The sequence below is a fragment of the Xiphias gladius genome, chromosome 7 (assembly GCF_016859285.1).
Source record: "Xiphias gladius isolate SHS-SW01 ecotype Sanya breed wild chromosome 7, ASM1685928v1, whole genome shotgun sequence".
Taxonomy (NCBI): domain Eukaryota; kingdom Metazoa; phylum Chordata; class Actinopteri; order Istiophoriformes; family Xiphiidae; genus Xiphias; species Xiphias gladius.
The window spans coordinates 9431677-9445162 of NC_053406.1; the positions used below are offsets into that span (position 1 = coordinate 9431677).

The 13486-nt window shown below is 39.8% G+C and overlaps 1 protein-coding gene across 1 annotated transcript in view; it reads right to left on the bottom strand.

The window, feature by feature from the left end:
• dscamb (Down syndrome cell adhesion molecule b) overlaps positions 1–13486 on the bottom strand; it is a 119023-nt gene that overhangs the window by 33377 nt on the left and 72160 nt on the right. The window contains exons 4-10 of the mRNA XM_040130723.1: positions 10597–10743; positions 9556–9834; positions 8138–8413; positions 7006–7302; positions 5537–5809; positions 3265–3543; positions 2874–2993 (exon numbers count right to left, since the gene is read on the bottom strand). Of these exons, the coding sequence (XP_039986657.1) occupies positions 2874–2993; positions 3265–3543; positions 5537–5809; positions 7006–7302; positions 8138–8413; positions 9556–9834; positions 10597–10743 (1671 nt within the window). The remainder of the gene's footprint in view (positions 1–2873; positions 2994–3264; positions 3544–5536; positions 5810–7005; positions 7303–8137; positions 8414–9555; positions 9835–10596; positions 10744–13486) is intronic.

The window sequence follows — 13486 nt, forward strand, 5'->3', positions numbered from 1 at the left end:
AGAGCGATGCGGACCTTGCTGCTGGTGTGATGCAGTCAGAACAGACATAATGCTCATGTTTAACATGACAGCAGATTGGTGCAGAGGAACAACAGGCAGAAAGAGAGCAGAGAGTCCTTGCACGGCTGCTGGCATTCAGCACTTGGCCTGGCCAGTGAGATTCAGAGATATTTACTGTAGCTAGATAAGGATTTTTTCTGACTCTTTATTCCTCTGTAATAACTCTCCGGATTTATTCTTTGCATTTGGAGTTAGTTGAATTAGTAGATCCAGAAGAACACATACATAAATGGCATTAGAAACACATTTTGAAGTAATCTAAGTTGAGGATAGATTCATCCTAAAGGCATGGATTTGTCTGGTTTGAGAAAAAGTAGAGTAATGCTTTGCACGTGTCTATCCTCAGTTCTCAAAAGTCCAATACAACTGACATTTGAAATCAATCACTGAAGCATCATTGAAATAATTTAACTTGGCATCAATGACATATCCTGGCTTGCTGGCTGTGTGTAATTAATATCTATCTTTTTAATAGAAAATTATATAATACTATACTGATATAATATATACTATACTCTTGTTCTATTGTTAAAAATTATAGTATCTCATTCTGCAACGGCTGCCTTCAATCAGCAGGAAATGTCACTGACACTGATTTCTAAGGCTAACGACTTTAGAGCGGTCTCCTCTTATCGTAACAAAAGCACTGTATTCCACCTTGCTCTTGTAGTATTAAACACGTGTGTGAACTGAGCAGATGTTGCATTAGCTCGTGTTAAAATTAGCATGTAGAGATTAGACCATTTAGTGAGTTGTGGGCTTTTGGTTTTTAATTAAAATGCAGTCAAATGGCTCTGGCTCGCAAAGGGTCAAGTGGTGACTTTGTTCCTGCTCCCCTGGCTCTGAGAGACAGGGAGAGAAAGGGAGATGTGTTCTTCCTTGAACTATGGATTTTGCATATCCAAATAGTGCTAGTCGTTATGCTAATAGCAGTTGACCTTTACTTACTGTTCCATATCTCCCAGAGACACTCATCTGGCTCTTAGCTACTTCTGTTGCAGTAAAAGCATGCCAGAAAGCCACTCTCTGGACAGACTGCTCTGGCTTACAACAAATTAAACGATAGCTTCCCAAGCCACCTACCGTGGATATATATTTTTCCTGAGGTGATATTCATTGCCATCTTGCTCTGACTGATGGCCCGAGCAACAAAATATTATAGAGCAACAGGTAAGATGAATCTGAGGTACAAATATGGGACCAAGGCCCCAAAAACCACAAATCCGACCTGCGGTCTGGTCAACTGAACCATGTGGTGCCTCCCTCTGGATAGGTAAAGTTTGTTTCAAACACTATGATTGAGTAGGCACACAAACACACACACACACACACACACACACACACACACACACACACACACACACACACACACACACACACACACACACACACACACACACACACACACACTGCTCAGCCTGATCTCTCCGTACTGATCAGGACTGGTCATGCTAATCAGGCATGAGGCCCGCTTGTCTAACATCTTCACACACACATGCACGCCAACACACACAAATCCCATCAAAGGGTAAAGCAAACAAACAAACAAAAAATCAGATCAGATTCTTTCATTCCTTTGATCATGGGTCTTAGTGTACACACACACACACACACACAGCACTCAAGCAGCACTCCTTGGTTGTTGTCCTTCTGTTGGTGAAGCTTTCATCCCTGGTTATTTGGATGATGGAGCAAACACCTGGGGCCCCTCTTCATCTGCCCTGCTCAAGTGGCTGAACTCACCTGCCGCCTTCCTGCCTGTCTGTCTGCCTCTCTATCCTTTTTTTTTGTGTGTGTTTTTTTTATTGTGTATGTCTCGCTCTCCGATGATTCTCTAATGATGCAGGTGGAAACCCTGTAAGCCCCAAGCCCATGTTTTTAGAGCAGATGGCTGTGAGTGTGTCTGTATGTCTGTGCATTCACACATATACAGTACGTGCTGGCTGTGGATGAAGCAAATGCAACCCATTCACCTACAAAAACAATACTACTGCCACATCGGCTGTGTACAGCACTCATCTTCAGACATAGGTGCCTTAAGATACACAACCCAAGTATCTTAAAGCTGTGGCCCAGCTAGCCACACACTATACTGTGCTGTAGTTGGCAAAATGAACCTTACATGAAAACTCCTGCTACTGACTGAAAATATAACTTGTGCAAATTCAGATATTACACAGTTCAATCATCATTTCTTGTTTTTGCTTAATATATATTGTACTGTAGTGTAAGAAAAAATACACTTTTCATTCGATTATGCATTTCAAAAGGCTGTACCATCAATCATTGCAGTTCAAAATAGACCAGAAACATCATCGAGACTCAAGATAAAACAATGATAATGCCGTGAACTTGAATCCATCTATTGTTACTATCTATTGCTGTACTGTACATGGTCATTGTTGCAGTGATCTCATGCTGCTCGTCTCATTTAGATGAGCAGTGGTCATTTAGCATTAAAAAACTGAACTCCTAATGCTGTGTTCACATCATATGGGATGGACAGTAGAGTGGAAAGACTCAAGACAAACTGTGATTGCAGTTTGTTTTCTTAAGGTTAAATATAGTACGTAATATAACACTATATCCATTTAATCTGGGTTTAATTACCTTGAATGATGGAATTTTGTTGACACGATACATCCAGAAAATGGTTGTTTCCGACTCGCAGAGCATCCTGGTGACTAAAGTATGCTTTGACATCTGTGAGTTTGATTTCAAAAGTGTGATTTGTTTTAAATTCCAAATGATGGTTCCCTATTACTGCTGGCAGGTTCACTTTGGTTGGGTAATGCGTGTCGTGCTTAATGTACCTTTGGAGTGCTCCCATACAATGGTGGGTGGTGGGTAGCCTTCAGCGGAGCAGTTGAGCGTTACAGTTTTCCCATAGATCCCATCTTGATCCTCAGGCTGAACCACAAACTGTGGAGGAACTGTACATAGACACAAACACAGAAACAAGCAACAGTTGACAGTGATGCATGAAATTATTGGTGTCTCTTATATAGAGCACCTGTTAGCAGGTTTTCATACCAGCCAAACACTACACCAGTAGATTTTACCTTCAGTAAGACAGGACTAATAAAGAAGTGAAGTTAGGTGCTGTAGAGATTGGTTCAAATGAAAATCTGCAAACATACTATAGAGTATTGTAGTCCATTAGGTGCCAAGAGATATATGGTCTCTTCCTTTTTGCTTTCTCACCTCTTACAATGAGCTGACTCTGGTGCTCCACAGCAGCAGCCTCGTTGCGGGCGATGCAAGTGTAGTTGCCATTGTGGTCGGGCGTTAGGTTGGAGATTCGCAGTGAGCTGGTGAAGTCAATGTTGTCCACAGTCACACCCAGGCTGGCAGGGATTGGCCGTCCGTCTTTCTGCCACGTGATGTCCAGTGGCCGGTCGCCTGACATGACCACACAGGGGATGAAGACACGTTGACCGATGGTAAAACGCTGGAACTCAAATGGCTGGATGTAGGGAGGGACTGCACAGGAGGAAAGTGAGAAATAGACACAAGAATTAAATGTGATTTCAGCCTTGAGTTTAAAAGACAACCTTAATTCCCTGGATTCTGTGGCAGGTACTGTGTCCTTTTTTTAGAGTAACCCTACAATCTTCTAACTATCTTGCTTTAAAGGGGTCACTGAAAGAACATAAAAGACCTGAATAGCAAAGCATTCTGCAATAATTCCCCATCATTCTTAGACTGGAACATTTTGTCCTTTCAGAAAAAGAAGCTACAAGCACAAAGACACAAAACAAAAAAATAACTTCGAAATCAGACTCAATCAGGCTGTTTTGAAAAATAAATTTAAGTGAACCTGAAACATATCTTAATCTACTAACCTACATACTTACAGATCTGTCCCCCTGGCTACATCAACAAGTGTTCAAAGTCAATCTGGCAGCATAATATAATCACACAGTTCTACAATAAGATGTATTCAAATAGCCTGTGCTCTATTCACAGGGAAATCTCCAGCCATCACACAAGTCATCTGTGTTTGAGTGTCCAGTGAGTTCAAATAACTGTGAAATAAGCAGCACTTTAGCAGCTTATTTAATTCACAACAAAGTGGAGATAATGGACTCCAGAGATCCCCAAAGACACTTCCGCATTTTAAGCATGAGCAGAGTAAATTAACAAATGCACTCGCTCACTATAGCACCACTGGGAAGTGTTGCTTTATATCATCTCTCTCTTTTCGTTCTCACTCTCTCTCACCATCTGCTTCTCTTGCTCCACAGAAAGTGTAATATACTGACAACAACCTAACATACTGTACACAGGCAAGGAAATGGGGCATAATGGGGAAGCCCTTTTTAGTAATGGCTATTACAAGTTAAGATCTTAGTAGAGATGAGTCACTCAGCTCTTTAATATCACTGATACAGTCTTCATAAGATACACTGAGGAATATCAGGTAGATTAATTTAGAAGTCTGGTGAGATCTATTTATATACCTATCTTTCTGTGTGAGTGCATGTATTTATTCATCTATCTAGTGATGGGTTTTTTCCAGTGAAGCCATGTTGACATGCACATGTAGGCAGAGGGCATAAAAAAAGAGGGCCTCCGAATATGCTTCACATTTCCAGTTTAAACTTTCTATCAAATTTTTGCTTTATTAGAGCATAAAATATGGGAGTTTGGCATGAAACCATTTACATTTTTCTTCACCGTCATATAACACAAAGTCAAAATTGGGACAGTTTAAAAGAATAGTTCAAAATTAGGGGAAATATGCTTATTTTCTTTCTTGCCAAAAGTTAGAGGAGAAGATCAAGATGACTCTTTCAGTTAGCTTAGCTTAAAGACCGGGAACAGGGTGAAACAGATAACATGACTCTGAATATAGCTAACTATATAAATGCACTTACTAATTAAAATATTGTGTCTCATTTGTTTAATCAATTCAATGACAATTTATTGTTTTATGGGGGGTTATGTGCAGGACTATTTCTTGGCCGGGCATACTGACTCCTGCACATAGCAACCCGTAGAACCACAAACTGTAATTTTTACACTTCACACAGTTTTTTTTTATTTTTTTGTTTGTTGGTTTCTGTTTTTTTTTTTAACGTATGAAAGTAATGAAATATAAAATATTCTTTGGTGAAGTTTAGAGTTGTTTGATTTGTTGCTTTATACTGAACAATGCAATTTGACACATTGAATCTGTATACCAGTATATATCTGTATTATGTCTGTCTCAAGCTGTAAAAACTAAAATTGAACACTTGCATGCAATGAAGAAAACTGTTAAGTTTTGAGAAAAAAATTTAGCTTTTGAGTAACTGTTCAAATATTCATCTTTTGCAGTATATTACAAATAGAAAATATTGTATTTTCAGAAAGTTCTTAAATAGTTTATGCTCAAGATGCAATGGGATTTACATGAACAACAATAACTTCTCAAGGCTGTGCAGCATATTTAGCTCAACCAACTTTTTCTGTACAACTCAATGGGACTTACCTCTCACATGAACATGGACACTCTGAGAGTCCATCTTGTTGGGCTGGACCATCACCTTGCAGTTATACTCGCCAGCGTCCACCTGCTGCACGTTGGTCAGCTTCAGAGTGCCGTTGTTCTCAAAGGCTCGCTGACGGTGGTTGAATGGGAGCAATGCGGAGTTTTTGTACCACTTTATGGAGTAGTAAGGGTAGCCAATCACACGGCAGTGAACAAAAGCATCCCGTCCGGCAATCGCTGTGATGTTTTTCATTGGACGAATGCTGGCACGGCCTAAAAAGTGACAGAGAATGAGAAAGGAACCTATATAAAGACATTTCATGGATAGTGGTGTTGACATCAAATCACAAGCATGATTTGTATGGTGAAGATTTTTTATGTCTGCTTTTTTTGTAAATAAAACGGTATATTTCAGACCGATGGCTTTCCAAATATATTTAAGATTTAAACAAGGAGACGTCAGCTGCTAATAAAAAATTTCTCTCCTGAGCTTCACAAATGGTATCTACCATTAAAATACTTAAATATGCAAGGAAACTGCTTGTGTTGTATGTTTTACCACAAGATCTTCGACTTAACTCTATGTAGGAGGTGGGGGTGAAATGACAAGCAGGTTATAGTGTGCTAACCATCTGAAGGAAAACAGAATGTTTAAATAACACTGTACTACTGATACTTATAACTCGGCTCTCGCTGCTCACCCACAAAACAGTAATACATTCTGTGTCTTATAAAATGGAAACAGAATAATCGCTTTAACATCTGATCGTTAGGAGCGGAATTGGCAGCTAGAGTAAACACACACAGACACAGACACAGACACACATAAACTCTCACACACACACATACAAACACACATACACAAGCAAACCACAGATACATTTATTCATGCAACTAGAAGAAATATATTTTTCTTCTGGCTATTTACAAACCAGCCCATTTTGGAACCCAATATCCAGATGCGCTTGTGCGCAGCCAACCAGTATAATTCATTTGGCCTAAAAATACAGGCATGTAAGAGAAGGACAGTAATGATTTGGAAACAAAAAGATGAAGCTGCAATGTCAACAATTATACAAGGAGCAGGGAAAAAGAAAAAGACTACATAAAAAAGAACACACAAATTGAGGCAGAATCAATCAGTGGAGAACAACAGAAGAGGAAATGTACATGTGATTAAAGATTTAATGCTAGAAGTAAAAATTACTGAGCAACAATGGCAGAGAAAAACAAAAGATGAAGAGAAAGTAACAAACCATCAGAAGAACAGACATAAAAGCAAAACAAACCAACAAAACCCTGGAAAAAAAAAAGTCATGCAACTTTCAATTTTCAGACCCATACAACAACCAGCACTCATGTACTGCAAATGCCAGACACCCAGCTGGACAGAGAGAAATAGACAGACACACACAGAGACAGACAGGTATGTGTATTGTTGTTCTTGGAGGAGCTGATTTGACAAGCACCTCTTACGTTTATTCGAGCCTGGTGGTACACGACCCCGGCCGAGTTGCTGCACGTGCACCGGTACACCCCGCCGTCCTGCACCTGGGTGTGTGTCACGTTGAGCTGGCTGACAACATGGCCCTCGTGGGTCTCATAGTGGCCCAGGTGGTGGTGGCTATCTTTGATGACTGGGTCGTCGTCCAGTGACCAGGTGCATCTGGGAGGTGGCGTGCCCTTGACGTTGCAGACCAGGAAGACGGGCTCGTTTGGGTTCACCACCTTCTCGCTGAAGGAGGACAGGATCTTGGGAGTACCATCTGTGGTGGGGGGCACGGTGGAACATGGTCGGGGACAGGAGCGCAATGTTTAAACACTGACCACACGTTAGTGATGATCATCTGCCAAAGGAGCGCTTAACAGAAAGTTCTAAGTTTACATAGAAGTTAGTAGGCTCCTGTTTTTATTTCCTCACTGTTTCTTCACACCAGGGTTTGTGAGTGTTTGAGAGGTGACGTGTCATTTACTCTCAGTGTTGTTGTAAAATAAGCCCTTTTTGTGACATAATAATTAAGTCTTAAGCCAGCAAAGTAAAAAAAATCAAAAAAAACAACAAAAAACAAAACATTGTGTTTTCACTATTTCGTGCCTTTATTTTTAATTTTGTATGAGGACACTGTATGCCAGAACCACTACACATCCGTAGATGCCACTCTGAAGAGTGATACAGGAGCTTTCCTCCCAGATACAGGGGCCAGTTGGCTTTTGAAATGTCTGTGTCTGCCTGCTGCTGCTCTCTGATAATCTAGGTCTGTTCCACATGATTATAGATTATCAATATCTTCTTTTTACAGCTCTGTGGCCACAAGAGACAGTTGCCTGAGCAACGCTGCCAAGGTAAGCTATTGGATTCAAGAGTGTGCGTGCATGTGTTTTTGTATGTGTTTGTGAAGTCTGGGATGATCATACTAATGGTGGCCTATAGCTGAGAGTCACAGCAGGATGTCATTAACACATAAACCCTGTATTGATCTCCAAGGCCTGAATCTGTCCCTGCTAACTCATTGATTATGCATAAGGCAGCTACCACAGTGTGGCTTTTGATCAGCATTTGTGTGCACTCTCCACCCTACAAATGGCATGCACGTTTTTTACCTTCAAGGATGACTTGCACAAAGTCCTGTGCGGACATCTTGCCCTGCCTGGCAAAGCACTGGTAGGCTCCACCGTCACTCTTCGACATTCCCTCCATGATGAGGTTTTCCCGGTTGAGCCCAGTGAAACGAACATTGTTGCCAGGGTAGATGATCTCTCCGTTGCGATACCATGACAGCTCGTACTCATCTGAGCCGCTCACACTACAGGACAGAGACACCTTGCTGCCCACACTGCCTTTCACCTTCCGAGGGCTGACCACTGCCTTCAAGGGCTCTAAGGACACAAGGAAACACTGTATTTTCAAAGGTACATTAATAATTTCTTGACAGCAAGACTGAGAGGAAGATAAAGAGAAGGGAAGATAGAAGAGAAATTTCAGGATGGATTTGGCTAGCCTGGCTACATAATATTTCTGAAAAATAGCTGTTACCGAAATTTCTGGATTAGAGCTAAAACATGTCAACGATGAATCAATCAGTCCACAGAAAATTAATCAGCAACAATCCAAACGATGACTGATTTATCATTTAAGTGTTCACTGATGAATTCACTGATTCTAGCTTCAAAAATGATGAATAATTGCTGGTCTTCTATGATAGTAACCTTAATATTTTTGGGTTTTGGACAGTCATACAAAACAAGCAATATGAAGATGTCAATTTGGACTTTGACAATTTATAAACCACTCGAATAATCTACCAAATAATCAATTAATCGATAATGAAAATTATTGTTAGCTGCAGCCCTGCTCCGGAATTTTAACATGTTTTCGGATAACATTTGAAATTTATCTCCATGTGCTTTTGATTCCCTTCGGTACACTGCAAAACAATTAATATATGCAAACTACAAACGCCACACTCATTATGAAATGAGTTTAGACAGGAATGAAATACATAGCAGGGAACTTCTGTATTTTTGTCTTCTTGCTTTGGAGATGATGCAGTAAAACAACGTACAAGAACACTTAGTTTTTCAGTAAACAAACATTGCAACAAGGTTCACTAGTTTGGATAAACTTTAAATGTATATTAATCTGTTTTGTAGCTGCTTGATAAACTTTGGTCTCCTCAGGAGATGCTTTTTAGCAAAGTCCTTGGCATCATTGACTTCTGTGTCATGTCTATGTTGCCCTTATAAAATTATGCTAGCCACCCAGTCTCCAATACCATCACAAATGCCAGTCACTGTTTTGAGTAGAGGATCTCATGCTATAGACATTGGACAGGAATTTTATGGACTGGACACTATGACCATGGACATAAGTTCTTTTGTTCTTCCATTTTTCATTCGCACCATTTTCCATCCCCTCGCATCACCATAGTTTGTATTGTTACAAATGACCACAGCATGTGATGTGAATGGCCAATCTACAGATAATACAGAGGTACTCCTCATTTTAATAAAAGACTTACGTTTTACATAAAGACGCCCCATGACCTCAGCGTTGCCATAACTGTTCCACACTTCACAAACGTACGTCCCAGAGTCACTGGGCTGCGCGCTCTCTATCAGCAACCCTGTGATGGTCTGGCGGAAGCGGCTGTCGGGCTCCAAAGGGCTGTTGTCCTTCAGCCAGCGGTATTTGGACATTGGGTAGCCTGAAGCCTTACAGGGCAGCTCCACCCGATGATTAATCATCACTTCTCGGTGGTCAAAGCCATCCAAGATGCCTGGCTCAGCATTGGTGGGGTCTGGAAGGAGCAGAGAATTTAGTGTTAATTAGTGGTGAGCATTGCCAGGCGCTTGATAGTGTAATCCAATATTGATTCTTGGGGTCAAGATTCAGTTCTCTATACTGTATATTTTGTTATGGAAGGGAAAAGAGAGAGAAACAGACTGTGTTCCTATAATTTGAGACAGGATTTTATTGTGACACAGAAAGTAGAGATGATACTATACAAATTGGTTGTTGTCTATCCGTCAATCTGTCTGTCTGTCCTCTATATATGAAGTTACCTTGATTCATCAAAACTTCATAAGAACCTGTATTACAATGATTGTTTTGTTACTGATTGGCCCACAGAAGGACTGCTAAATTCGTAGTTGTCCGTAGAATTTATCAACCTGCAGAACAGCTTTCCGATTCACTGGGAACTAAACTGAACAGGTAGACGTGGCCGTAACTCTAAATATGACCTAGTATCAACATGCATTGGTCTTGCTGGTCTTATAGCACCATCCTGCAAATCAGTCTGTTCAGGAGCAGCCATAATTCTTCACATCTTTATATTGATATAAAGTTTACTGGTAGTTTTAATATTTAGAGACATTCTTCTTTCTTGTCCAGTTTTAAAATATATGTAATAATGACCTAGAGCACTCGCTGAATATCCAGTACAAAATGTTATTCTTGTACCATTTGTCCAATCTGTTTCAGTATAAGTACTCTGTAACTACAGACAAATTTACGGTCTTTGCAATTAAATTGATTCCAGTTTCAACGCATTACTGACCTGACACAATGAGACGTGCACTGTTGCTCTGACGAGTTTCGCCGGTGTAGCGGTGGCGTGTGGTGCAACGATAGTTATTCAGCCCATCCTCAGGCAGGACGTCCAGAATATACAAGGCTCCCGTGGATGTGATGAGATATCTTTGTCCTGAAGCAGATAAGAAGAGCAAGTGGAAACACATGAAAGCTTGCAGTGTGTGATTGTTACGTAGATATCAAAACTATTTTTATAGTATAAAGAATTTATTCAATCTAGCACAACTGAAAGATTCCTTTCTCCATAGGGTGCTGGTAAAGTTCAAGTCTCACAGCACACAAAACCTTTAGAAGTTATTCGTTATTTCTACATGAGATAATGGAGTTTACTGGAGCAAAATGAAAAAAAAAATCATCTCATGTAAATAAACAATAACTACAAGAGATTTGGAGTAAAGTGAGATATGAATTTCTCCTGCTAACTCACAAATACATGAAGTAACGCAGTAAATTCCCGTGGTAAAATCTATAATGGAAGAGATAATGGAAGAAAAAATGTATCCATAAATTTAAAAAAAATGAAAAAATTGTGTTAATAAAATCAGATCAGCATATCAAATTTTTGACCTCTAACAGCTTTTACTGTCTTGTCTCTGACTTCTGCTGTTGCAGAAACCTCACTGGAACCAATGTCTGGTATAGAAGCCAATCCCTCTTTGGCTGTCAAAGCCAGTTGCGTGTGTACGGTAATATTATGTTAATTCTGCAGATCAAACCACACTGAGTGGGGTTGTCAACATCCATAAGGAATGAAACCTTCCTCTCCACCATCATATGGATGCCCAAATTCCCATGGGAGCAGATTGATGTCAAAACTGATCGAAAAAGCAATTTACAAGAGATCGTCTTCACTGTGCGATGTTGGGCATACTAAGACAGAGACAGCTTAGGAAGCCTTTAAGGCCTGAGGAGAAACCGCCCTGTAACAGCTAAAGGTAATGTTGAAGGGGTCGAGAAGAAAAATGATGTGCACCGACACAGGGTTAAGAAAAATACTTTTGCACACATTAGAGTCCGGCACATTTTTATTTAAATCTTCAAGTTCTTAGCATCTCTCCCCTCTGATTTTGTCATGCACACCGTGTGTATATACAACAAAAAAGGGGAAAACATTCAGAGCAAAAACACATAATTACATATCATCATTTGACACCAAAAAGATGAAGACTTGAGTGTGACAATATAGATTGTAAGTTGTCGTGTTTCATTAGGGATAATTTCCTGGAAGAGGTTTCTAGAAGAGGTGTATACGCGTGTGTGTGTGTGTGTGTGTGTGTGTGTCATTTGATTGACAGTAATCAGAGTGTAACATAATGTATACATTGATATGAAAACTTGGCACTATGAAACAACGCTTAAGAGGGAAATTTAGACAAAAACAAATTAAGGCGTTGTGCTTACTGTGATAGATCATCAAACTCAGGCAATTCAAGTCTGATGAAGATGTTTTTCATACTATACAAAAATGAATGGCAGAAAAGGGCTTGTTATGAAGGTCCAACAATTAAACTGTACAGCTAAGTACTCTGACTGCTCAAGGGCATCTGCATGAAGTATATTTAGAAGAGGAGAAACCTACACTCATATAGTCTTGGGTGACTCTGATTAAGGTTGCATTATTACACTATTGTTTGAGAGTTTTTGACTGCTTAGATTAGCAAAAAAAAAAAAAAAAATCTCTGCATGGATTCCACATTATTCTGCTTATTTAAACCACACTGGTGCAGTTTTAATATTTATTGTTGTCTATTGTTATTTATTGAAAAAATGGCCTTCCAAATAGTCATCTCAAGATCCTATTAAAAATGCTTGGACAAGCAGGTTCTCTTTTCTTTATGGGTTAACAAATTAGATACCACCTCCCTTAGGTCACGTAACATCATCCCCGATAGATCAGAGAGGAAGCAACTGTATGTCACACTATAGTTGCGGTGTTGCCTCCACTTTTCATGTGCTGTGTTGAGTTACAGTGTTAAAGACAGAACTGTTTGAATACTTACACATTCCAAAGCAATTAGGAGTGAAAAAAATATTGGGAAAAAATAACCTAGATATAATGTTAGATTCTACCCTAATGTAACCACTGAATGTTTTAATATTCCACTTGAGAGTAGTATGTATGAAAGAAGCAAAGCATGCTTAATATGCTTACATTTCATATGCATTTTTGACGTTTATGCATGCAAAGGAAAATCAACCTTGTGGGGTTAAGCAAATGGGGGGCATACTGAGAAAGGCGGGAGACCGCAAAAAAAAAATTGCACAGCTATTGTAAGCATTGACCTAGATAGAACCGACAACAGATTCCATGGATTTGATGTCCTGAAGGGGTTTCACTGGTTTACATACAGGGCTGTTAGATGGGCAACCAGCAAGTGGAATCTATAAAGAGAGGGAGTGAGGGAGGGTGTGACTTTGTACTTTGTGTGTGTGTGTGTGTGTGTGTGTGTGTGTGTGTGTGTGTGTGTGTGTGTGTGTGTGTGTACTTGGGGGGGGGGGGGGGGGGCGGTAGCCATGCATGCTTGCCAGTATACGAAACGATTGGTGGGAGGAAATCTTCTCAGAGGTTGAGAAGGGCAGATACAAAAAAAAAAAAAAAAAAAATATTGCTCACTACATTTTCGAAGAGAAATTATTTTTTCATTTAATTTTTTTATGGCTTTGCTTTTCAGTATATTGTGTAAATGCTTCCTCTATTATAAATATTTAACTACTTTTTGTTACTGATTGCAAGTCTCTATGATCATTATCAAAAAACAAGAAAAAGAATGGAAATATTTCACCAATAAATAACACTATATCTGTAAAAGGTGAAATCCGTGAAGACTATATATTACCATGCTGCAGCAAAAACA